This window comes from Argopecten irradians, chromosome 9 (genome assembly GCF_041381155.1).
Source record: "Argopecten irradians isolate NY chromosome 9, Ai_NY, whole genome shotgun sequence".
NCBI lineage: Eukaryota > Metazoa > Mollusca > Bivalvia > Pectinida > Pectinidae > Argopecten > Argopecten irradians.
This window is the reverse complement of record NC_091142.1, coordinates 21462202-21488818: the sequence shown is the minus strand read 5'-3', so window position 1 is coordinate 21488818 and position 26617 is coordinate 21462202. Positions and strand designations below refer to the sequence as shown.

Genomic DNA, 26617 nt, shown 5'->3' with positions numbered 1-26617 from the left:
TTATATTATTCCTGATCATTGCTTTCATACACAACACAGGATTTATTTCAAAGCAAATAGTTATTGAACTGAACAGTCCCTAAAGAAATATTGTTTATTTACATCTTCAGGCCAGTTACCAACAAATACATTAACACACCTCACACTCCACTAATGGTACCCACTAATTATATATAATGATACCAATATCTACCCCACTCCTTAGCTCATCATAAATTGATTGCATTTTTATTTCACTTTTACTGCTATGTTCTAAAGAACATCAATTAACTAAAAAAAATTCTTATTTGAAAAGGAAGAGAACATGTGATGTCATAACAATTAAAACCTCTAAACTAGTACAAAAGTATACACTATTTCAAAATTTGAAAATCTTTAAAAAATTTCTTAATCTCTTTTAATTGATCTGTCAATTTAAATTTCATATTTTTAAAAGCAAAATATACTTTTTATACATTGATAATAGCTTTATACATTAGCATATTATTTTATTTTTTTTTAATGAAAAATACAACAATTTCACAGTTATATCAAGCTTATATTAATTTGGAAGTTTAATTTGATAATTTCTTTTATCGTAATATGTAAACAGAATAATTATTTCGTCAAAGCTATTTTTCAATTAAACAGAATAATTATTTTGTCAATGCTATTTTTCAATTTATTTTATCAGTTGTCATACACATTTAATCTTTACGTTAACATTAAATGCTTGCCATCAATCAAACTCTACTGAGTTTGTTTTAAAACACAAATATTTGTCTAAGGACTCGGTCCCTTCAGACATTATTGAATCAATCGAGTGGTCATACAAAATGTTGAGACGCTTAAATGGTTCGGTGCATTAATTATATCCATATCTGGTATATAAAGACTTTTTAACACTAATGTACTCGGTGAAGCGTAACTTCAGTTTTAATTGTCAATATTTTCATTCTGTGTACAATTAGATACCCAATCGTCAGCATGTGGGGCCTATTATAACCAGGTATATATAAATGTACCTTTTAAATCTCATTGAAAGTAAGTACCTTGCCAATACAAGTACATGTTAGCTATTCTTAGGTCGACTTTCGTATCATTGTACTGTGTAAACAAATAAACATCAGGTCACTATGCAAAGGTGAACATCTTGGAATATTTATCATAGGATTTAGACAGAATGATATCTATCAGAAGTTGATGGGATTGGCAAGTCAATACATAATCATTTACCTGACAGTCAACTCTATATGATACCACAGAAATAAACTTTGGGGAAAAAAAACCATGATTTGTCCTCCATGATAATACTGTGTATCTTATTTTGACTGTGAACAGTTGTGAATGTCTAAACTGCATCATGAAATGTTGATTGCTTTATTTTGTATTGTCCTATCAACAACATACTTTTGACATTTACTGATGACAGCTGGGAGCTAGGTGATCTCCCTCATTTATTACAATTTTGTTAATTACAGGTATTCAGATATATCCGATGTAAATAAGGGTAGATCTGACAGAGTTACTTCCCTTGACCAAGATTTTTCTTTTGATATAAATCAACTACAAAATGATCACAACTTGATTTAAATGATCTCTTACTTATAGATATTAATAAGAAATTATTAACAGAGTAGTTTTTCCTAATTCAACTCAGTCAACTTTTTCCATCAAACATCAATTGCTTAAATAATTTTAATACTTTTTTTCTATCAATCGAGTTAAATTATTACACTTTTGAGAAGGACTTTTAATTTGCTTGTCTGCCAAAAAATGAATAGAAAAAAAAATTATCGATCATTTATTCTATTTTTATAGAATAATTCAACCTCTCAATCAACAACTGTACATCTTTCAGGATATTTTTTTCAATCAATTGACCCCCAGATGGAGAAAACATATAATTTAAACAGTACAAATTTATATGTCTCTTTCACAAATTTGCTGCCTCTTAGACATCCTCAGGTACATGGAAATAAAAACCAGCTATGTAAAATCCATCTTTACCTTCTTCATATGATCATTTACGTCAGGATATTGTTTTATGCATAAAATTCTACACTCAACCTTATTGGATACATATTAACCCTCATCTAGATTTTGAAGTTGTTTTTATCTCTCTCTTATATTACACTTGTTTGTCATATTGCGTTAATAGGTTATTGACTTTAATAACTTTAGATATCCACACATAAATATGTGAAAGTCATGTATCATTGCTAGGTAAAACTTTTACCTAAAATTCCAAGGATCCCCACCTCCAACAATAATCAAATCGTAACATAAGATTACCTCCCCTTAAACATCAGTGTGAATTGTTTTACAGAAACTAGAAACAGACCTCTACAATGTACATGATTGAAAACACTTCACACTCAGCCCTATAAAACCTAAAATTAATCAAACCCACCACACTAGAGCCTACAGTGTAAACCTCTCCAGTATTATATATGTTACAATTCCCCCCCAGAGATGTTGTACGCGGGGTTGAGAGGATGTATATCACCTGTGCTGTATGACAAGGAGCCTCACTCGAGACTCGTTCAGCCGCTCTCTGTCAAGGTCAAGTAGGTAGAGGGCTAAATCAAAGTCTAAATGGGGCTTAAGGTGTGCGAGAACTACACACATGACTTGGATCAAATTTCCTGAACTTAACATTTTGAAGACTAAGTCTGTTGATTTTACAATTTCAATCACCTAATTGATTAATTAAAAAAAAAATACATTTAATGTTTTTGATGGATTCATATAATAAGTACATATCAGCTAATAACTTCATTGTGAGGGAGGGAGAGGGGGGATTATAAGTCTGACAACTCAGTGCAATAGAAACACAGTAGAATGAGTAATATTGTACATACCTTCCTCTAGGACGGCCATCATATCATCTACAGTCTCACATTCCACTACAAACAGATTTTCCACGTAAAATCCCTTGTTTTTCGACCATCGTACCTGAAGGTTCCGCCTGCGGACCGGGTTCAGGAGGTCAACCACCTGTGGAAGTAATGTTACATAATATATTACTGATCATCTTACATTGATCGCTTAGAGGTTGACTTGTGGTAGTAAGGAAAAATGAAATATTTTCTATTACCATATTTGCCATAATGAGCGCCTATGGGCGCTTATAAAAATATAACAAAGAGGGACGCTTATTTCGGACGTTGTTGACAGAAACCTCTAAAATATTTTAATTTTTTCTGTAAACTACACAGACAATATTTCTTCACATGAAAAAAAAATCATCTGAAGAAATATTGTCTGTGAAGTAATGTGATCCAATATATATTACTTTTAATAACAAGCCTGTATATCAAGAACTTGTCTTCAATTATTACTACCACCTTCCTATAAACCAATAACTGTAATGTTATATAATGATTATAATATAAATGACCACTTGCCTATTTTATATGCCTGTTTGACCATGACTGGTTTATAATGATTGTGTATACTGTGTCACTACATGTATAATTAAACAGTATTTTTATGTAAAAGTATGTATGTTCCGAAGATACCTCAGTTAAAGGCGTTTCTGTTTTGTCTTAAAAATAATATTTACAATAATAAACTTTATTCAAAGAGGATAACATACTTAAGCCAAATGCTATCTTCTACATGTGTCCGTAAATCCTAAATGATTCGTAGTAAAAGTTAGATACACAGAATACAGAGTAAACTGTATTCACTTCTATGACCATATAATAAAAAATTGTGTTTTTAACAGAAAATGAAAAGAATTGAACAGTCAACAGCTTAATATCTGAGGACACTCGACCCACGACACACATACCAGGTAATATAAATTTGAGTTTATTTGTTTAAAATTATACATACGAAGTTGACATGACAGGAGGTGGTACTGGTGAAGGTTTGGTATGTAGGTGATACACATCTAACAAAGAGGCTAACTATTGACACTAGATAAAAGTATTGAGTTAAACCGTTTTATCAATACCATTCAAAACCTCAACATAACCCATGTTCTTGTGAAATAATAACACCTTTCTTAGGATCAAACTATACACTTAAAGCTTTAGCGTCAATGTATAAACACGAAACACAATCCTGTACAAATATATGTACAATCGCTATGGAAGGAAACATTATCATAGAGAATTTACTACTCAATATAGTATTTAAACTTCTTAATTGACAAGTCATACTTTATAATGGGTTTTATGACAAGAAGCTTAGGTAAGATTGGCAGTTTGTAGAATTTGGATTTTGGTAACTGGGATATTAGGTAACAAGCAATTGAACAATTAGGCAGATCGTACAATATCAGGTGCTCCTCAAAATCATATGATCTTCAATAATTTATAAACTAGAACTGTCGTCGTTGTGGTTGACTAATACCCCCCGCTGCACAAATTTAGTAATAACTCCATTAATAGGGGACATTACAGAACCCGGATAGTCTACAGACAGACAGACAGACGGACAACCTGATATACACCAGTATATACACCACCTCTTTAACTTTGTTGCGGGGGTTATAATACTAAAAAAGTATCCTTTTCCATGAAAATCAGATAAATATGTAATATAACCTTGATACCTCAAACTTAATTGGTACACGAAAACCTGAATACATTGTATAATGAAAATGCTTACAGTAAACTGATGGTTATGACATTATAGTACATGTATTTGACATTCTGGGTCGACAGGGTTCCTATAAGATGTTACTGCAAAGCCATAGAAAAAACTTGAAGAGTTAGCTAGACGGATATTTGAAATTATTGCACTTTAAGATATAATGAAACATTTGGTCAGCACCAATAAAATAAAATACTTTGTTTGACAGGTTTTTTTCAGTTATATAAATTGGATTTATGTCCAGTATGGCCCTGTGGCACAGGTGATAGTGAACCATCAAACAAGTCAAGGGGAGAACACTCATCATTTATTGAAAGGGACCCTATTAATCATGAGTTATGGTAATAAAATGAAAAAAAAAAAAAAAAAAAAATGGCAACAAAGACTTTGAAGTATGTTCCTGATCATTTTCAGGGCTCGGTGATTACAGATATAAAGGAACCATAACCTTACCTGTTCGTTATAGATTTCTAGATAGGAAGCCCGGATAGTCTTGTTTCCTCCTGCTTGTTGTAGCATGTGAATAAGATACTCAAATGAACGCTGCATGATTCCGACCATGTCTTCAGGGGGATGTTTTCCTCCCTCAAACTGAAATATAAATAACCAAGAAAATATTTCAAAATGAACAATGCAACAGTTATAGATATCAGGACAAACCTGTCGAAATTGGGATGCATTTTAACTTAAACTCATTCACCCCTGGAGACACTTCGAACCCTTCTAATTCAAAGTCTGGAGCAGGTCATATGACTGTTCAGGATAAATGATTTAATTAGGTACATGATCTGATTCATTGAGGTTTATTCTGGTTGACAGACAAAGAGGGAGTTAAAAAAATATCTCCCCACTTTGTTTTCTTGGTACATTCACTAATACCTCTGGTTTATCAATGGTGAAGTTTTATGAACTATATACAGATGACCTTTTCAGAATTTAAAGTGAACTTTGATTAAACACATATGTAATGAGACAAATTACATTATATACTCATGTTTTTGTCATGACTTCTTCGCTTAATCATCCCGATGCATCATGTAAGTTCATATATTTTATTCAGAGCAAAAAGATGGAAAACATTTTACAATGAAACATGAACTTTGACCTTTAAATAAAATCAAACCTGCTATAAAGAATACCTGTACATATGAAGGACGCCTGTTTATAAAGGACACCTGTCTATTTTAGGACAGTTTTGCTACATCAGGCCTTTATTGCCCCTTGTATACAACTTTAACTTGATTTAATGCATGTTAAAAATAAAAATAATTTTAATGAGTGAAATGATGGGAAATCAGTTAACTGCATGATATGAATTTGAAACAAGCATGAAGAAATTCATACTTGAAGATTGAATAGTAAGAAAAAGTGGAATTTCAGGAACAGCATTATTGATAATCAGTTTCTTTGAAGATGAACATTTCAGGAAGATCTGAAAATATCCTTACTTTTTTATTATAACTAAAACAGATCACAATTAAAAGGCAATGGTGACCTTTTACATTTGGTCAAGGACCGTTAGAATCAGCTGTAGAGTAAACTAAATTTAGAGCACATACAATAGAAATGTACCAGTATATAGAAAAAAATATTATTTTTCATTGAAAAATCAACAAACTGGAATGAAATATAGCATTGTCATGAATTTCCACATCAAAGTTATATGTTTATACTGAAGTTATGGTGAAATGTTTATGACAACTTCTTCTGAAGTCCTAATCACTTTTTCGAATATTTAAGACATAAAAAACCATTTATGATTACACACAATACAATTAGAGATATGATAAAAAGCTCCTCCAAATTCAGCAATTGTGATGTTTGACGTTAATTTGGTGACATTCATGCAAAGTGAAATTCCTGAAATTCCCAGGGCTGTATTCACAATAGTTAACTTACTGAGAATATAACCCTTCAATTTCAATAATGCCAAAGTGAGTGTGAGCAAAATACAAAACATTTAGGGAACAATTCATGCTTCTGAAAATAATAATTTTATCGGGATCTGGTGTGCAAAAACATCATTATAAACAATATTGGTAATAACATTTAACTGAACAAAACTTAAAAAGAACTTGCATGCCATTTCAATAAGCTGATGAAAAAGGCCAATAAAGAACCAAGTGCAAAATCAATGGGAAGGAATATAGTTATCAACAATGTACAGGTGTTATAAAACAGGGGTAATCGACCACCGGGCGATGTAATAATACAGGTACAAACCTCGTCATAATACTGAAAGTCAAAGAAAAGAAATGGCTTTAGTGGACGAAATAAACTCACCATAATGGCGAGGACTAATGAATTGTAAAAACTACCTTTGGCTGTAAAACAAGTGGACGAAATAAACTGACCATGATAGGACTACAATAATGTATATGCAACTATGATAACTCACTACATGTATATTGGTGAGGAGTAAGAACTTAAACTTTTGGTCTTAATCTTATTTACAAATCCATATTAATCCTAGAATAAATATTGTTTAGAAATTCTTCATAAAGTCACTCACCAATAAGAAAAGTTTGATTTGAATAATTTGGTAGTCATCTCCCTACTAAAGAAACCACGCTTTTCTTAAACATCTAAATCCTCTAATGTTCGTTGAACATTCCTCCCTTTACAAGACCCCAAGGTTGTTATTTAATATTCCACTGAAACATCTACCCCTTATGATATGACTCAATCTTTTGCCTAGGAATATTATAATAAACCACTGACCCCTCCCTAAAACACATGTGTGCTGCTGAATTGTGTAGCTAAAGAAACATGCATGCTTCATTGCAATATTTTCACTTTGACTTTCAATACACTAAAAAAATTTTTGTAGATTTTTCTCAACGAAATATTTTTATTACAGAATGTTTCCATTTTGCCCCACAGAATGTTAGTCAATACAATCCAGCTGACAAGCTTGTTATTAGACAGATGATACGCTAAATTTGATTGGTGAATCGTGTGACCAATGGTGTTGTGGTTAATTCTGTAAAACTGACCTCTCACCCCACACATCTCAAAATAATGAATGAGGGAGTTAAACGTGTGATTTTGAATGATTGATATGATTTTAATAATAAAATATGTATATAGTATACACCACAAGGTTCATTGATAGTAAAAACTGTTCACTCTATTCTCAGTCCCTAGATTGTGAAACTGCTAATACCACCCTGATGGAGCGTAACTAGGGAAAGAAACTCTTAATGATCACAATGTTTCCACATTAGTTCACCAAAGTAAAAAAGGTAAAAAAAAAATTATCCAAAAAAGATGACCTTGAGAATACCTTGACCTTCAGAAAAAAAAAAACCAAACTTTGACTGAGTCATTGAGAGTTCTGTTATGCTAACCTGTTGAGGCGGGCCTGTCATTGTGTGAGTTTTACCCGACCCTGTCTGTCCGAAGGCGAGAGCAGTGCATGCGTAACTGGAACAAAACAACATGCAATATATACATACAAATGTACATGTGTTTTAAACAAGAGAAAACAAACAACAGCAAGACATTAAATAATACATTCCTCTATGGTAAAAGGGGACAAAGCAATTAAGCAATAAAGATATTTGTTATGGTACATATTTATCAACTTAAGGCCCACTACCTTTCCGAAACAAATTTTATGGAGATGTACAACAAGATCGATAATTTTATAGATTCGCAAAATTTATAAACTTAACTTATTTTCATAATGCGGGCTGTTTTTAATACAGCGCAGTAGTTGACTATCACTGTGTAAGAAGGCAAATCAGCGAATTAATAAATCTCCACTATTATCATATATTACCCAGGAAATCTTGCATATGTTTGGTGCTGTAACCTCATCTTAGGTCATTGATATATATTTTATTATGCTATTAATGTTTTTTTAGAAACCTTTAAATTTTGCTCCGGAAAGGTAGTGGGCCTTTGATCTGTCCATTCTTAAAGAATTGCTAACACTTTTAATACAGTAGACTTTTACATTGCTAAATAAGTAATTTAATATTCTGTAAAAAAAAATTCCCTATTAAGACAAAACATCCTCTTTGAAACATTTTCTTTGACAATGATTTTGTTTGATTACTAGTATCTTGTAAACATATACTATGTTTCAATAGATAAATTATATTCTTTCATTTCACAAATAGTTACATTACTACTGCTAACGCACACCATTGGCTATGCTAGATTACCCAATGTATGTTACACACCGGTACATGCCCAATCATATCAAAAATATGACAGCCAATGCTTAATTACTACAAAATGCAAAAATAATACAATGAAGGCTAAAATTACCCATTCAAGGACATATCAACGAGTTTCTTCATCCCTGAGTGTTCAAACAGGTCCTGCTGAGTGGCTTCTGGTTCAAACACCACATTGAACCCGAACGACCGCACTGATGAGTTTGCATCACACTGCAAAGACAAAAACACATATCAACATAGCATTACATCAAAATGATGTTGTCTAAAAATCATGAAATAAAGGCCTTAATTACAACAAATATTCTATCTTTGAATGTTTAGAATTATAATTACCTCCCTTTCGAGAAAGTATCTATTGTAAACTTATTATTGAAAAGTTTAACTTTAATACGGAGGTTTCGAGATCCCAAACAACCAGCAAGCTTGATGTCATAATTTTCTGACAAAATTTGGCATGAACTCCACTCAGAAAATAATGACTTCACAATATATGGGTTTCGAGATGTTAAAACTAGTAAAGTAAAATTTACCGCCAATTAGTCTCTCCTTCAATTTTGATATCATAATCACTAGAAGGTGAGACTATTCCGCAGTAAATCATACTTTAATCACATCATTTTGGGATCTCAAAAATTAACCCCAATATTGTGTCATTATTTTGTGAGCGAAAATCATATCAAATTTTCTCATAAAAGTATGACATTAAGCTTGTAAGTACATAATATCACAATCAATACCTGTCTGCAACGGCAGATAATTCTGTAATATCCTAATATAGAATTTAATAGTACAGGTAGACTGAGTTTGTTGTCAATCCCTAGTATCTTATTCATGTGTATTATATTTATATAATTAAGCTGGTATAATAACAGTGCTGCAGAGTAGAATTCCGCCACTGGTAAGTCTTGAAAATTGACAAATTTTGGGGGTGAAGAAAAATTGAAATTTTCTATACAATGTAGTTTTCGCACCACCAACTTCAACTTTTATTTTTAGCCAAAAAAACGCGAACATTGCACAAGTTTTGAAGGTAATTTTACAAACATCATGTAGTCACAATACAATACAATGAAATTACACAATACGAGATAAACTACACTATTGAAGGCATTATGAATTGGTAATTCTCTATAAAGTGTTTTAGTTTCCTTGTTTGAATTACCAGCGTTTTAAGCTTTTTGTACCTTAACAGTTAAGGGTTTAACAAATGTGCGTCTCTAAACACTTAAAACCAGGTTAAGAAGTCTCTGACCCCATTTCAGATAGTTTCTAAACTGTACTACAGGTGTATTGATATACCTTGTACACTGTATTACTGCTTCTACCTTCATGTATTCTTCTGTTTTCAAGGTCAAAATCAAATTGTACTATAGGCTACACTGTACTTATAAGTGCAAACAAATGTAGGTTTTTGATGATAAACATAGCTTCAGTATCATAATAACTGGTTTGTCTGATATACTCTTTTCAACTCAATAAGCGCCTAAGGCACTTAAAAAATCAAAGCAAATAAGGGAGCTTTTGGTAACAGATTTGGACTTGCCTTTCATGAAATTATTCTACAGAGTAAGCCCTTAATCAATTCCCAAAAGAAATCAGTAAGGAAACCAACAGTTCTCACATTTTCAGAGTGTGTTTTAATTCGAAGTAAGTGAAATTAGGGAGGGGTGCTTATAGGGACAGGGGCATTTATTGGGTCAAATATGGTAAATATTGTCTATGTTGAAAATATTAAACATGATCAAGCACTTAATTTAATTAGGATTAAACACAATCATTTTTACTGTTAAACCACTTTAAAACATGTCATTCTATTCATGCAGCACTAAAGCTTTATCCTGTACCATCTATTTTCAACACCAGTCACTTTGAGAGCTGAACTTTCAATTCTAGTGTCATGCAATGTTTATTATTTCTGTGCTAATACTTCATACTTTTTACTTTACAAAGTATGAAGATTAAATCAATCAATGTATGCTATATATATATATGGGTGTGGAATCCAAAATTTAACTTCATGTACATCTTTGAATGTCCTACATCAAAATCATCAACACCCTATTCTGTGATACCTCCCCTGGAAACAAACACCAGTAATTATAAACATCCAGATGGTCTCATTATAATTATCAGGGTATTAATTCCTGGACCATATTGTGGCTGAGTGGTTAAGATGTCCCCATATATCAGTACATTACCACAAGCCCTCCATCCCTGGATCATGTCTCTGAAACCAGTATGGAGTAGTTGCCAGGTAATGACCGCAGGTTGGTGGATTTACTTTAGGTACTCCAGCTTTCCTCCATCTTCTAAACATGGTATATGTTTATACGATAATTAACTGACCCTCGCTGTTTATAGGATGTGTAACTAAATCAATATCTCGATTCTACAAGGCCAAAATCTCCATCAGCACTGCTCTTGAATCCACTTGAACAACATTATTACCCCAATTTCAATAGAACCAACCCTTACCTCAATTCTACCAGCACCAGGAAATGAAGCTACAAATGCATCCTTTCTCATAATCTCTTGATTGTTGAGTGGTCGAACTCTGGAAAAAACCAACAGAATCATAATCCATTAATTAACAAATCTGCAACAAACAATATATCAATTAAAATACAACAACTTGCTGTATCAGTGTGTACATGAAAATAAACATGTGATCGTGCATGATCATGACTTGGGTTTAAGATTGACTTATAATGAGTAAATTTGTCCATGTATATCTAACTGATGTTCATAATATTTCCAATTAATGCATTCTGACCATATCATAAAGCATCTAGATTCCATGGTTCATAAAAAAAAAGAACTGTCAGAGCTGCGAAATCACATTTTTCACATATGTATATTCCGTATGCAGATATCTACAGGTAGGAGATCTAGAATATTTGTCAAAGAATTTTAGTGGCCTCAGAAATTCAGAGAAACTTTCAATGGAAATTTTCTAACAATATATCATAAACAAGAGGCCCAGAGGGCCTGTATCGCTCACCTGGTTTTTTGTTAGTAATTATCACAAGACTCTGACAATTAGAAAAATAAGCAAAATTGACTCCCATTTAAAGTTTAATTTTGAATCACAACCATACAATGATGCTATCCAATACATAGTTCAGAGACGAAGTAATTTATATGAAAGTAGTAGCCTAATTGACCTTTTTGATCTCGCATCTATTGCCGTCTAAGGCCCAGGGGGTCAGCCCTATCATTTGTACAATTTCAAATCCCAACCCTATAAGGATGCTACCATTGCATTATAAGTGCTCTTCCATTCTTAGTTGCAGAGAAGTCGTTTATATGGAAATAGCTAAATTTACCCCTTTTGACCCCACCCTTCAGGCCCCCGGGGGGTCAGCCCCATCATTTGCAAAATTTTGAATCCAAACCCTATAAGGATGCAACCATTGCATTATGAGCTTAATCCTATGTTAAGTTGCAGAGAAAAAGTCATTTATATGGAAATTGACCACTTTTGACCCCGCCCCTCAGGCCCCCAGGGGTCAGCCCTATCATTTGCACAATTTGGAATCCCCACCCTATAAGGATGCTACCATTGCATTATGGGTGCTATACCATGCTTAGTTACAGAGAAGAAGTCATTTATATGGAAATAGCCAAATTGACCCCTTTTGACCCCAACCCTCAGGCCCCCAGGGGGTCAGCCCTATCATTTGCACAATTTTGAATCCCCACCCTATGAGGATGCTACCATTGTATTATGGGTGCTATACCATGCTTGGTTTCAGAGAAGAAGTCGTTTATATGGAAATAGCCAAATTGACCCCTTTTGGCCCCGCCCCTCAGGCCCCCGGGAGGTCAGCCCCATCATTTGTACAATTTTGAATCCCCACCCTATAAGAATGCTACCAATGCATTATGGGTGCTATCCCATGCTTGGTTTCAGAGAAGAAGTCGTTTATATGGAAATAGCCAAATTGACCCCTTTTGACCCCGCCTCTCAGGCCCCCCGGGGGTCAGCCCCATCATTTGTACAATTTTGAATCCCCACCCTATAACGATACTACCATTGCATTATGAGTGCTATCTCTTGCTTAGTTTCAGAGAAGAAGTCGTTTTTATGGAAATAGCCAAATTGACCCCATTTGACCCCGCTCCTCAGGCCCCCGGGGGGTCAGCCCAATAATTAGTACAATTTTTGAATCCCCACCCTATAAGGATGCTACCATTGCATTATGGGTGCTATCCCATGCTTGGTTTCAGAGAAGAAGTCGTTTTATGGAAATAGCCAAATTGACCCCATTTGACCCCGCTCCTCAGGCCCCCGGGGGGTCAGCCCAATAATTAGTACAATTTTGAATCCCCACCCTATAAGGATGCTACCATTGCATTATGGGTGCTATCCCATGCTTGGTTTCAGAGAAGAAGTCGTTTATATGGAAATAGCCAAATTGACCCCTTTTGGCCCCGCCCCTCAGGCCCCCGGGGGATCAGCCCCATCATTTGTACAATTTTCATTAAGTAGCCCATAAGGATGCTACCAGTCAAATTTTGTTGAAATCCGACCAGTGGTTATGGAGAAGAAGTCAATTGTTGACGGACGACGGACGCCGGACGCTGCGGTATCCCATAAGCTCACCTCGGTCCTTTGGACCAGGTGAGCTAATGATGACTAGAACTTCATTAGTGGAGATAAACTTTTGCAAATACATGTACTTGAATCACAAAATTTGTGAAAGTAAATCGCAGGCAAAAAAAAGTTGAGTCTGTAAGGAATATCAGTGATGTTCGTTCATTTCCCTGATAACTTATACATCATGTTTTAGGTGAATTTCATCACCCTATAGGCCTTGGTGTAGACTAACATTTTAGACTTAATTTCTACTTATTTCTATAGCGGTATATAGTGTGTGGAGGGGTGTTAGATTTAAATCTCACAGTGGGATAAAATCAGTAATCGCTAGATAGGTCTTAGTCCAACAAATATCTGCCAAAACATATATATATTCAATTGGTTCATATATTTGGGTCACATCTGATAGGCAAAAGGAACTCTTTTTTAACATAATTGCATACTTTATTATTGTAATATCAGTTAAGAAGCCAAGGACCTCTGAAATGTTACTGAAGCCAATATAGGACTTTATGTCACCAGGCCTAAATAATAACCCAACCCCATTCTGCGATACACTCAATCACCCCTTCTTCAATTTAATTTTTGGCCCCAAAGACATCTACAAATCTCATAATCTTTTAATGTAAAACTAGTAAGCTACAAGTCAATCTATTTTCAAATTCAATTTTGTTCCCACAATTAACCTTGAGATAACACGGTTCGTCTGACATAATTGTAACCTTATACACTAGATGATTGAGTATATAAGCTAAGGCTAGTAGAGGATTTCTTATAGAATTACCGATGCCCTTGCAGTGTTTGAGTTACTTCAATAGATTTACTGGAAATGTATGTAATACCTGATTGCCATAGACTGGCAACAAGTTTCTAGAATATTAAAAAAAATCACTTGGCTTGATTATTTTTGTCTCTACTACATGTCTGATTCTAGTTTCAAACTAGGGGGAGATAATAAAGAACTCTGCTGAGAAAGTCTTATCAACACTTACTTAGGGTGGCCAGTCTAGCTACTTTTTACCCTTGTATCTGTGTTTCAAAAACTCCACAAGGACAGGAAAGGATGGGTTGGGCTAGGACAGGGTGTGGCACCATAAAACTTTCTCAGACAAATTTTTTACTCAATTCCATGTGAAATCATAAACTTGAGTAAAAAATTTGACCCAGGTCTAAACAGACATGGGACATACGAACTCTATATCCCACCTACTTCTGAACTTCCGATAGAGGAGAAAATGTAGTGGCAAGACTGGGATTCGGACCCGGGATATCTAAAGACTAGCCGATTAATGCTCTATCGCTGAACTATACCTGATCACCGATGATTGACCCAGTCCAATCTTTCTACATTCCTCTCTCCTTTTTCAAAGTCTTTGCTCTCAAAGACATATGAAACCCTTATACAACTACATGACCGGGATTCGAACCCAGGACCTCCAAAGTGAAACACTAGCCATAATGCTCTACTGCTGAGCTACTTGGTCACTGATGATCGACCCAGTCCAATCCCACTATCAAACAACTGACAACTGGCCAATTTTTTCATTTCAACTTTGAACCCATGTACCTATAGCATGTTCAAATATTAAAAATCATCTTGCATTGTATTTTGCAATGTATTTACAACAAATCTAAATTAATGGTGTAAATAGAGCTTTTCAGCCTTGACACAAATAGAATACAGCCCAATGTACATGTGAAACTGCAGATACTAAAATTTCCAGTCTTATTGTTAGTCGAACAAAGCTGTACGAATGGAACAGGAGTCAAATGACAGGAATTTCTTACCCCAACAACCTCTGGCTAGAAGCCATTTATAAACAGATAATATATATATAACCAACTGGGGATATTAGAACCGATCAATCGATCATGATCCACCAGTTTATAAGCTTAAGCTACCCCCTGGCTTTAAATATGAAACAGAATCGTATATGAAGAAGATGAAAAAAAAATTACAATTACTGAAAGATTGATTTTCAACCAAATAAAAAACAGTATAATACAAAGATTGATCTTCATTAAAGTACTGTATCTTATTTCCAAATGAAGGTCCAAGTTTTTTCATAGCCAGAGTGAGATTTTCAGCAAACTGAAATGAAGTAATGGCACTACATATTGCCAGCATCTACCGGCAATAAGCCCTTCCCCCTTTACACTAGAAATAAATGTTGGGATTTTAAGACTCTTATTTCCAAATGAAGGCCGTCAAGTTTTTTTCATAGCCAGAGTGAGATTTTCAGCAAACTGAAATGAAGTAGTGGCACTACATATTGCCAGCAGTTTACTGTGCTTCTTATCCATTATTTATTGGTAAAGACAAAACCTGGTAAAGACAAACATCACTGATTGAGGTATATCTGGTCAACGATGATCGACCTCGTCCTGAATTTCGCTAGATTTCTCCCTCCGCTCTCCATGTCTCTGAACGCGAAGACACAACAATACACAAGTTTGCATATCCTTTGCTAAATTAAGCGTACTCCTTCAAATAGTAGTTGCAGATTAAAGCTTGGGACCAGGCAGGTTTTACTCCTACTCCATCATTTTCATATTTTCTTGTAACACTAATTGTACTAACTAATTTTACTTCTGATTTTGTATCCCTATGTCGTTCTACTTCAGGAATGAGAAGCCAATGCGTTATACTTGGTCAACTTTGTGTAAATTGCCAATATTGTATAAGAAGAGAAAATATCATGATCAGACTGGGGTCCGGTTCAAACCCTGGACTTACAAACACTAAAGCAAAGATGCTCTGCTGGTTAGGCTACCTGGTCACCAATGATCGACCCAGTCCAATACCATTACAATCTTGGACAAGAAAGAACACGGAAAAGTTTTTATATATAATAAAACTAGAAACTATTTACATGTTACATTCTGTTAATTGTTTCTCAACACCTCAATACATGTTACATGTATAATGACTGACAACAACAAAACATTTCAAGGCTATATATGCTAACGTTATAAAGCTGGATCATTAATGGTATAATAAACAACTCTATACAAATATCATTTTCAAGGTCCTAACAACCTAACTGCAGCCAGAATCCTTTTACTGTTATGATAAACAGTAAAAGAATTCTTTAAAAGTACAGAAGCAAACTTCCGCAAAAGGTTATTGAGTTTTATCATGCAAAGTTGGACAAATAACTACTTGTAAGTTTCTTTCTGTGTAGATTTTTAAAACAAATGCATATTTGTACACCAACCATTCAATTTTCTCTGAACCTGGTTGTCATAATATTATAAAACAATACAATATGGTATAATCAATTTTAAGATAGACACACTCATCTCTATAAAACTATAAAATATGCTTCAAGCTTCAGTGCTTCAGTTCTCAATAGAGCATTATAGATGTACATCATATTTAATCTAACTCAGTTTTCTTTATTTATATAAAGGGAAAGAAACCTGGCCTCCCATTCAAAATAATCTTTTTAAAAATCAATTACTCTAAATATTGAACAATATAACATTTGTTTGTGTTTGGTTTCACTTTTTAATGAATGGATGCAAACCATAAAATGAAGACCTGTACTTTAATCAGAGCGGAAACTCAGAATAATTAACCTTCTACAAATTTGTACACCAGTAAATCACAACAATTATCAGAGTGGAACCTCTAGCAGAATAATTAACCTTCTACAAATTTGAATACAAGTAAATCACAACAAACATGATGAGATACCCGGGAAAACCCTATCACGTCATATAAACAGGTTTGTTATCAGAGATCTACAGTAACATCTATGTGGGGGGCTATAGTGGAATATAGGGTGCCCTTGACTGATAAAAAGGATATTTAGAATCAATCTGTACATGATATACAGGGAGATTCTCTTACCAGCCTGTAATGCTAACTGACAATATAAAGTTACATATTCATTAACCATCATAATATTAATTTTGTTCTGTAATAGATACCTGATAGAAATAAACTTTAGCATCAATAACAATATACACACCACCTATATTCAATATTCTTCACACAATTCTTAAATGAACTACCGGTAAAACTTTAATTTGTAAAACGTAAATATCCCCAGCACATGCTTTAATGCAGATCTTCTATACTGATTCCAGCGTTAATTTTTATTTTGAACTGGTACCATTCCAAAACATGGCTAGAGAAATTATATAAAATAACACAATCTTTAGGATTGTAATTTAGCATTCATCGACATATATTTGGCCACAACAAAGAGCATTTCTAACATTCATTCACAGCATATGCCCTTATGATTATACAATAAAACAATAGTAAACACAAAAACCTCTGGGGACCAATGAGTCGCCTTGTCATAAAATTTCATTAATTAAACTATAAATACAAGGTACCTAATATCTATAATGACAAACCAAAAAAATGCTTTTTAGCAAGGGGGTCTTTAACCACAGGTAAAATCTTGTTAAAATTGCACCATTTGAGATCATGAGGATGTGGTTTTATTAAGCAGGTGGTCTTAATAAAGAGGTGGTCCCTAAAACAGGTTCAACTGGATTCTATGCATGGAACCAGTGACTTCCTGTTACATCAGGTTAACATAATGTGATTATACTGCAAATTTTTATGTCAAAAACCTAACCATATATTAACTGTACTGAATACATACCTCAGAACGACGTTGATATGTTCGTCTACATCCTCGCCCTCTACACCTCCTGCAGACGACAGCGTCGTGGAGCTCCTGAAAGACATAGACGAAACAGCCATGTTATCACCGTGGTCAGGTTTTTATCACATAAACACATGTTAAACATTTACAGAGCTGGTCAATCTCGACTGGTGTATTGACAAGACGTCTATATTAAAAACCCTCAGTTGTACAATAACCTTCAGTCTCTTATACAATGGTCTAACAAGTAATTCAACCCTAAAAACACGCTCTCTGACGGTCGGATTTAAACCACAAAAATACAGCCTGTTAACAAGTATGGCCTTATTACATTTCTCTCAAGCATATTCATCATTATGTAAGAAACATAGGTGTTTATATTTGGGAAATCAATGTTATTTTATCAATTCAGTCAATTGCAGCTTCAGTGAAAATATTGAAAGTATCTCAAACTAAAACTTTATTGTGAGCAGGAAAAATTGACAGCATAAATATAGGGCAGACAACACAAAAAAACAAAGATGAAACAAATAATTCTTTGTAGGGTGGGTATGCTATATTGAACTTAATCAAGTTGAAAAATAAGCACTTCTTCATAGCTAGCTAGGAAGGTTCTATGTCATATTGAAGATTAAAATGATGTTATTTTCGATTGCATGGGTGACACTTCAAACTGAAGATTAAGTTATTTTCAATCAGGCAATACATTGAATTATATAGATAATTAGATATAATGTTTAAAATGAAAATCAACTAATCATTATTTAATTATAATTCAGTAAATTTGGGTACTTCTCATATAAATTAACAAGAAACCATAATTACAACTGTAACTGATTCAGCTGAACCTTATCAGAAGGTATACACCTTTAGAGTTTACCAAGGGTCACATGTGTTACACTTAAGATTTACCTATATACTGTATATAGGTATTGTTACCCATTGAACAGCTATATAGTACACCACAAAGCCGGGTATTACCTTTAAATTCTACACACTCTGGCCATACACAGCCTCTATACATATTACTATCGATGTATCCATGGCCATTTTAATTATGTCTCTCCGTTAGTTCATTATAGAGAAACGAGCGAAACAAACTTGTAACACAAACAATATAGACTTGTACAATGGCAGGCTTCGGGTCACCACCCAAACTCGTAAGACTTAACTCGTTACGATCTTTGTTAGTAGATTACTCGATATACATGTCATATTTTACATGTACATTATATTTATTATAAGAATGTAGCGTGAGTAATTTTATTTTGCCTTCGTACAATGAATCATGTAGTTGATATAAAATATTGGCATTCTAAAAATATGTGTAACGGTTACTTAAGTATATTTTTATGAAGTTAAGCTTTAAGCTTTTAATAACTTTAATAACTTAATGCACAAATCTTTCAATGAAAACATTGTATTAATCTAAAGTACTAAAAGGTAAAACATACTTAATACACATAATACAAAGTTGTTTTCCTACAACTTAGTTGGATAATTATATACATATGAAGATTTATAAATTACTGGATTTCTTTTATAAATATATCTTTTTAATTTACAACCTTCAAACTCATCCATCATAGGCATGGTAATATTTAAACATCTGAGTTAATGGTGAGGAAAACACATATTCTTTAATACATGTACATGCTAAAATATAACATTAATTCATGTTATAATGATATCAAAATGACTAGCTTCAATCTATATTATTACCCCGTAGTTTGCATCATAACTAGACACAAGTTCTTTGTTGTACAGGTTTTAATTCTCTGTTTTATATAAAGATCAAATTTGCTAAACAATTTGGGTAAATATGTAGAAGTTTGCATGTCCATTAATTGATCAAATTACAATTTTCAACAGCTCTAAAGCCTATACAGGGTCCTTGCATCTATACAAATGCATATCATAATGCATTATCATGCACATACAATATTTCACACTGAAAATAACCTTAATGACTGAATGACAACTTGCCATCACATTCACCAAAGCAAATACAAGGATGGTTTATAACACATATATCACAACATAAGATTTCATTTTGACATTTGCATTCGAGTTGTACATGTGCACTTATAAAAACTAGATAAATAACTATACTATTTTGACTTTTGAAGGAAAATCAAGTTCAACTGGCTTCTACCTGTATATATATATACATGTACATATGTGTTTCTGGATCTACACTGTGTGTGTAAAACTCAACTTGTTATAGATGTAATTACTTACAAGTTAATGAATCTGATCTGGTCAATTACATAAAACTTTAGGACAACGAACCACATTTGGAATATGTTACTGATTTACATTTTGCATTTTATAATAATGTTCATTTGTTGGGTGTCTCAAATCAATTTAATTTTCCATATCCTTTCTTAAATAAGAAGTTGTAAAAGACAACCTTTTTGTATTATATGTATAAGGATCACTATCATCTATTTTAGGACTTTGCACAAATTCAAAAACACTGTACATTCATAAGCTAATCAGTAAATCAGTATCATACATGTATATCATTCAACATAAACATAAAGATCTCTCATGATTAGGGATAACTCCGGATCCATGATCAGTGATCGATATCATGTACCATGTGCCATGATCATTTATTTAAAAACAGACCGGGTCAGGAGTCAGGACGCCAAATTAATGTCCGAAAACTGGATCCCACATCACGTGACTGTAGGAGTGCTAGTGATATAAATGGAAACGTGGATTATTGGAAAACAATCTGTACAAAGTCTATGGGGTTAACCAGTTCATGTCTCTGAAGTGAAGGGTCACTGCTCCAAATAAAAGACATCATCTAGGCCCTATACTTAAATTGACCCCTAGCTTCGATTCTTCGTTTGATAAAATGGTAAGTTATCTGACCATAAATTTACTCAACCCCCTAATTCTTTAAAGGCCTATTATCGAGTGTTGTGAATCGTGGACATTTTCCTGGAAATCTTGTTTTACCGCGCGCCTCAAGCTCAACTTCCGGTTGCAGATGTTGAAAACGTCCGCTTCATCTAAACGCTTGATTTTCAGCATCAAAATCAGTTTTACATTAACGCCGGCCATGTCAACCTAAGTAGGCCTATAAGTTTCCTTTTTAATGAATAACCTATTTTTGCGTGCTCATCTTTTTTTCATTACCCGTTAAAAGTTTTACAGGTTTTACATTTCTAAACTGCATCCTACTAGTAATTGAACCGCGGGAAAATTACAAATTTATTTTTTCACGAGTTAGTTGCCAGATCAATCGCAGAATTATTCAGCTAAGGAACTACATGTCAATAATCATAATAAAACCATAATAACCATCATAATGTCTTAGAAATACAAATTAATATTTGAAGTTGAAGCACCTGATTGAGATGGCATCGATCATGTCAGAGTTGACAGAATAGACTTGTTGTCGTGGGGTAAAAAGGGGCTCGAGAGTGTCAGGAAGATCCCCCAGATAATCTCCCTCATGGTGCCCCTCCCTCACAGCCGAATACACCGACTGAATATCACTCATCTCGTAATATGTGTATTCAATTGCAGTCGTGTACGTAGATATCCATGGGAACGATGTTCATCAACTTTAAGGAACCATCAAAATTTTCACCTTCTCAGAATTTGTCACAATCGAAATATAAACCCTGTACAATCCTCAGATAGGCATTGCATCGATAGACACACTTTAGGTTAATTGGGTTTTTTTTCAAAATTTTTCCATTCGTTTTGAATAAGAAACATAAAATCCATTTTTCATACACAGAATCATATTGCACTTTGCATAGATCTTGTAGAGATGCTGTTAATCTATATTCCCGAATGTGCATGAAGTCTTGTTCAGATATAAATTCCCCAGACTGACTTGTGTGTTACATCGACCAACATTCCGGGTGCGTTGTTGGATTAGCTTCGGTTTCCTAGTCATTTCAATACAAGTGTTATCAACGATTTATTGGATTTAATGTTTATTTTCCACTATGAATTCTATTTTAATTACACATGGCAATTGTATACACTTCGATAACTAATCGTTACACATAGGAAACCACTTGTAAGTGAAAGAGGTACTCAATTAGGTGAAGTGAATATACACCGTGTAACTACATACATACTATCTATTATGTTAATATATCGAACTTCTTTCGTGCAATATAAATGACGAAAGCTAAAATAACAAAGTATTTTTAAAGGTTAAAATGATGTCAACTGTCGCAGTGCAAATATTATTGACATTTCTGAAACAAATAATTCGAGAATTTACAGACTATGCAGATATATTGTTAAAAAATTTCCCCACGAAGCACCCCATTTCTGTACCCTAAATGACACGTATCCACCTCATTAAAAATACATAAAGTGGTATACAGGTAATGACATGGATACTGGGTTTATTTCCCTTTTAAATCCATGAACATGAGTAAAATTCGACCCTGATTAAATTTAATTCACCACTACGCAGCAACCACCTGTGACAGAAGTCTACAGTAAGGCAGTAGGGTCAAGTGATACACAGACACCCTGTACACCTGTAGGTCAAACAGTATTTGGTAACAGCACTGACTATCGATACGGGTAAACAATATTGATAAATTAGAATCATGAATTACATATATTCACACGTGTGGAGGTTTGCTTATGTGTCAGCAATTCAGCATATTGGCATCAAGGTATTAAAGAAAGGCTATAAATAAACTGAGTGCAAAAAAAAAAAAAAAAATGATCGGCTTAGTTAAATGTACATGCAAAATGAGAAATGATAGGAATAATCAAATGCATGCAAAAATGAGCAACATTTGGAATTAACACAATATGAACATCTGAATTTTGAAACACTATACAGTATGGATCTTTGACCTTTGACCAAAGGCTGCAGTGACCTAACTTCGTGTGTTTCAGGTACATGTATATCCCAATATGTCCATGGATGATTATTGAAAAGTACATTGATGTACATAATTATTCCATGGTAAAGCAATATATTGTTACCAAGAGATGTAGCATCAGAAGTAAAACGATTATATTTGATTATTAGATTGCTTTGGTTCTGTTAACATGAAGCAGCATTTCTGGCCCTTCAACTCCACAAACAGCAGCCTATTATCATTCAATCCCCAAAACGATTGCCAAACACCACTGATTTAAATATAAATCATATATGATTGTTTTGCTGACCTTGCTATTTACGAAGTTGTTTGTTATAAAGGGGAATATAGTGTGTTGTTGGTGATTTTGTTCGGAATACATCGTTATGGTGAACACAAGCCGCAATACACATCTCGGCTATAATAGAGAACTGCTTAACGTATTTTACAATTGTGAGGTCGTTCAGTTGAGAATCGGAATCCAGAGGCCTTCGAGTTCGATCACTAGCATAGGCAGTGATTAAAGGCTCTGATATACATATCTATTGAAGACAAATTTTAAAAAAATCCTGTGAGTACAGAATGGCCTTACGTGATTAAAAGTTCTTCTGTTTTTAGACTTTACTACAAACATAGGAATCTAAGTCCTATTTTTACAGACTAAGACAATTGAAAGTATCAAAGAATAAGCTATCTACTTATTAAACATTGGTAATGGCAACATAGCAACGCGTATGGGATTCTTGTATTTTATTCCCTCTTTGCATTTTAAGAGATACCTCCCTTGCGGGTAGGTATCTAAATACGTATCCCGAATCAATCGCTGTAGAGCAATTGTATCTCAAAACAATGTCTTTTGAAGTGAAACAAATTTTCGTGGATTATATCGAGAAGCAAAACAAGTAATTAAAACATTATCTCAAGGCCAAATTGTTGCATATTATCAATGTAATTTAATCTAAGAATTAATTATATCTATATTTATATACGCTTTACCCCACCCATGCGATGTAATCAATAGGGTAGTGTCACTCTAATTCGTGATCCCATTTGAACTTCACTATTCAATTAAAATATGGTTTCGAATATTCCTTTTGATGTGTCCTTTACGCTGAACACGCAACTTTGACAGTGCTATAGCATTAGTATAAATATACTTTTTTGAACGATTAAATTTCGAGTAAGTAATTATTAAATCAGTAAAGTACATGTTTGTATGACCGTAATGATATATAAATGGTAGATGTCATAACGACATTCCAGAGGGTTTACTCGTACGTTCAGATAAGAACACTAAATGTTTTTTAACATCTTGCCAGTACTTCGTCTCACTAGCTTTTAGATATCTCAAATCTCATTACATTTTTACAAAATCCTCGTCTGATTTATTTCTTTGACTATTTCCCCGTAGAACAAAACAAAAATCTTTTCAAGGCGAGATATATTGCTGTAGCTGGTGGCTACTAGTATACCATAATGGTTCAAGGTTCGCAACAATTAGGACTTCTATAAACTCGTTTTATAGATTTCAACGTGCACTGAATACTCACCGAAGATCACATATATATTTATGTATGTAAATTATGAGAATATGTACGTACCATTTCCCCTTGACATCATATTTAGGTTTAAAATTAATCCCAACAGGTGGCGCTGGGGTGTGTCCCGGGGTGTTCCGCGGAGTAGGTTCCGGGGTGGGACCGAGAGAAAAGTATGGAGTATTGTATCCAGATTGTAACTCCGAAAGAGGACGATCGGACACAGAATCTAAAGATATGCGTGATATCCGGGAAGGAGAAATGTCCCTCTTCACTTCCAGCTCCACTCCATGTTTGTCCGTGATGTCAGGTTTGGTAAGATTTGAGTTTGCTTCGTTGATTACGTATAGATCGCCCTCCGGTGGTTGATGCCCGTCCAGGGCCCCATTTATTGTCACGGTTTGCGGACGTGGGGTGACGGAATCGCTGCCATCGTTAAATGACGACGTCCTTTTTACATTTTTTCTTGGCGAGTAACGGCCTGTGCTGGGCTGCAGAGAACGAGAGACCGTAGTATTTCGCCTTGACACTGGAATTCTCGTCGAACGGGATTCTGTACCAGTTTCGCGTCTGTCGCTTTCCATGATTTGAAATAAAAGTTTTCACATATTTACAGGAAATAAACCCGATTAGAAATCGCTCTGGTTTGTTGTCTTAATTCCATGAACAGGCAAGTTTTCATGTCGGTCAAGTAGTATAGCATCACTTCTTACTCACAGTAGCTCTTTTCATTCGGACAATAGATGCTCAACAGAAACAATGTGATAAACACAACATCGAAACCTACATCCATTAAATTCATTAGAAATGTATCGCTGTATCCATGTTGTATGATCTAAACCAACAAATGATGACCAAAGCAATTTATTTCACAAGTAAGATTCCAAACTCCAAACCTGGCGTTTCCTGACGCAATAGTAACACAAAACTAACTGTTGAATTGTCATCAACTGACATGATACCAATAGACAAAAGTTTACCAGAGAGTTTGTCCAGATATGTTTTTTTTCCGAAACAACTGCAGCACTGAAGTGTCCACACTATAAAATCTATAGCTCTGTTACAACTGACCACAGATCCCAGATTGTACGAAGTTCTCTAAGGGATTTATATTAATACGAGAAGATTAAATATACACGCAAAGCACCTTCGGTTTTTAACTTATAGGATAAGGAGGCAATGGAATGTATAGGAAAGGATTATATATTGTAGAAAAATAAATCTACAAATACACTTACTCCATTCAACCGTAAATTATCTGTTAAACGCATAGGCACAGACCGGAAGTGCCGCGTCTAGGCCATTGACAGAGAAGGGTGGCACGTTCGTTTTAGGTCTTTGTTTTATTGTCCAAGGTACCTTGTGTTTTACGTCTTATGAACAACAGCCATGATCATGCAAAGACGACTAACGTTGATGTTCCTGTGGTGAAGAAAAGCAGGAGAAACAAAAAAAAGAACCACCGACCTACAATTATTATCGGACTTTTGTCGATGGTGGGTTTCGAACTCGCAACAAAATGTTGGAAGTTAAGGGGCAAATTAAGATATGTCTAGGGGTTTATATATGCTGCAATTGGAGGAAATTGTTCGAATAATTCAATAAACGCATATTTTCTAGAGTGTTGGCGCATAAGGTAGTCATTTTGGTTATTCTTAATACTGATACAATGCTGATGCACTAATAACCAAGAAACATGTTACAATACGGGAAATTAATCAAGCAGTTATGTAAGCGATATTGCTTCAGACGTTGTAACATCATATCTTGTAGTTGTCATTATGTCGGGTCGCTTCTTGCTAACCCGTCAAGAATCGGAGGTAAACCATCAACCAACGATAATTAAACTCCTTCCACGACCAAAGAGACCTTGTTGTTGTCTTATGCACGTGCTTGATATACATGAACTCTTATGTGCACGATACAATTCTTTCATAATCCTAGCACGGGTCTGTGGGTAATTTATAGTATATCATGTAAAACGTTTTGTTTGGAAAAATAGGCAAATACCCGTTTCATCAATGAAATTAATACAACAATCAGCACATTTCAATTGACGCAGATGGGCTTTTCCAAGGTTCACTCCAACGTATATAAATGCTATACTTTAATTAACTGAAACAATGTCACGGCTTAGAGATCAGAATATGATACAAGCACTCTTGCACTTTAATTAATCAAAAATGAGAGTTTTGAAATTCCTCAGAGAAAA

The 26617-nt window shown here is 34.3% G+C and overlaps 1 protein-coding gene across 1 annotated transcript in view; it reads right to left on the bottom strand.

Annotated features, from left to right (window-relative positions):
• LOC138330628 (uncharacterized) overlaps positions 1-25387 on the bottom strand; it is a 56984-nt gene extending 31597 nt beyond the window's left edge. The window contains exons 1-8 of the mRNA XM_069278180.1: positions 24469-25387; positions 18003-18077; positions 11253-11331; positions 8866-8987; positions 7938-8013; positions 5041-5178; positions 2844-2979; positions 2515-2654 (exon numbers count right to left, since the gene is read on the bottom strand). Of these exons, the coding sequence (XP_069134281.1) occupies positions 2515-2654; positions 2844-2979; positions 5041-5178; positions 7938-8013; positions 8866-8987; positions 11253-11331; positions 18003-18077; positions 24469-24989 (1287 nt within the window). The 5' untranslated portion in view covers positions 24990-25387. The remainder of the gene's footprint in view (positions 1-2514; positions 2655-2843; positions 2980-5040; positions 5179-7937; positions 8014-8865; positions 8988-11252; positions 11332-18002; positions 18078-24468) is intronic.
• Positions 25388-26617: the final 1230 nt, after the last annotated feature.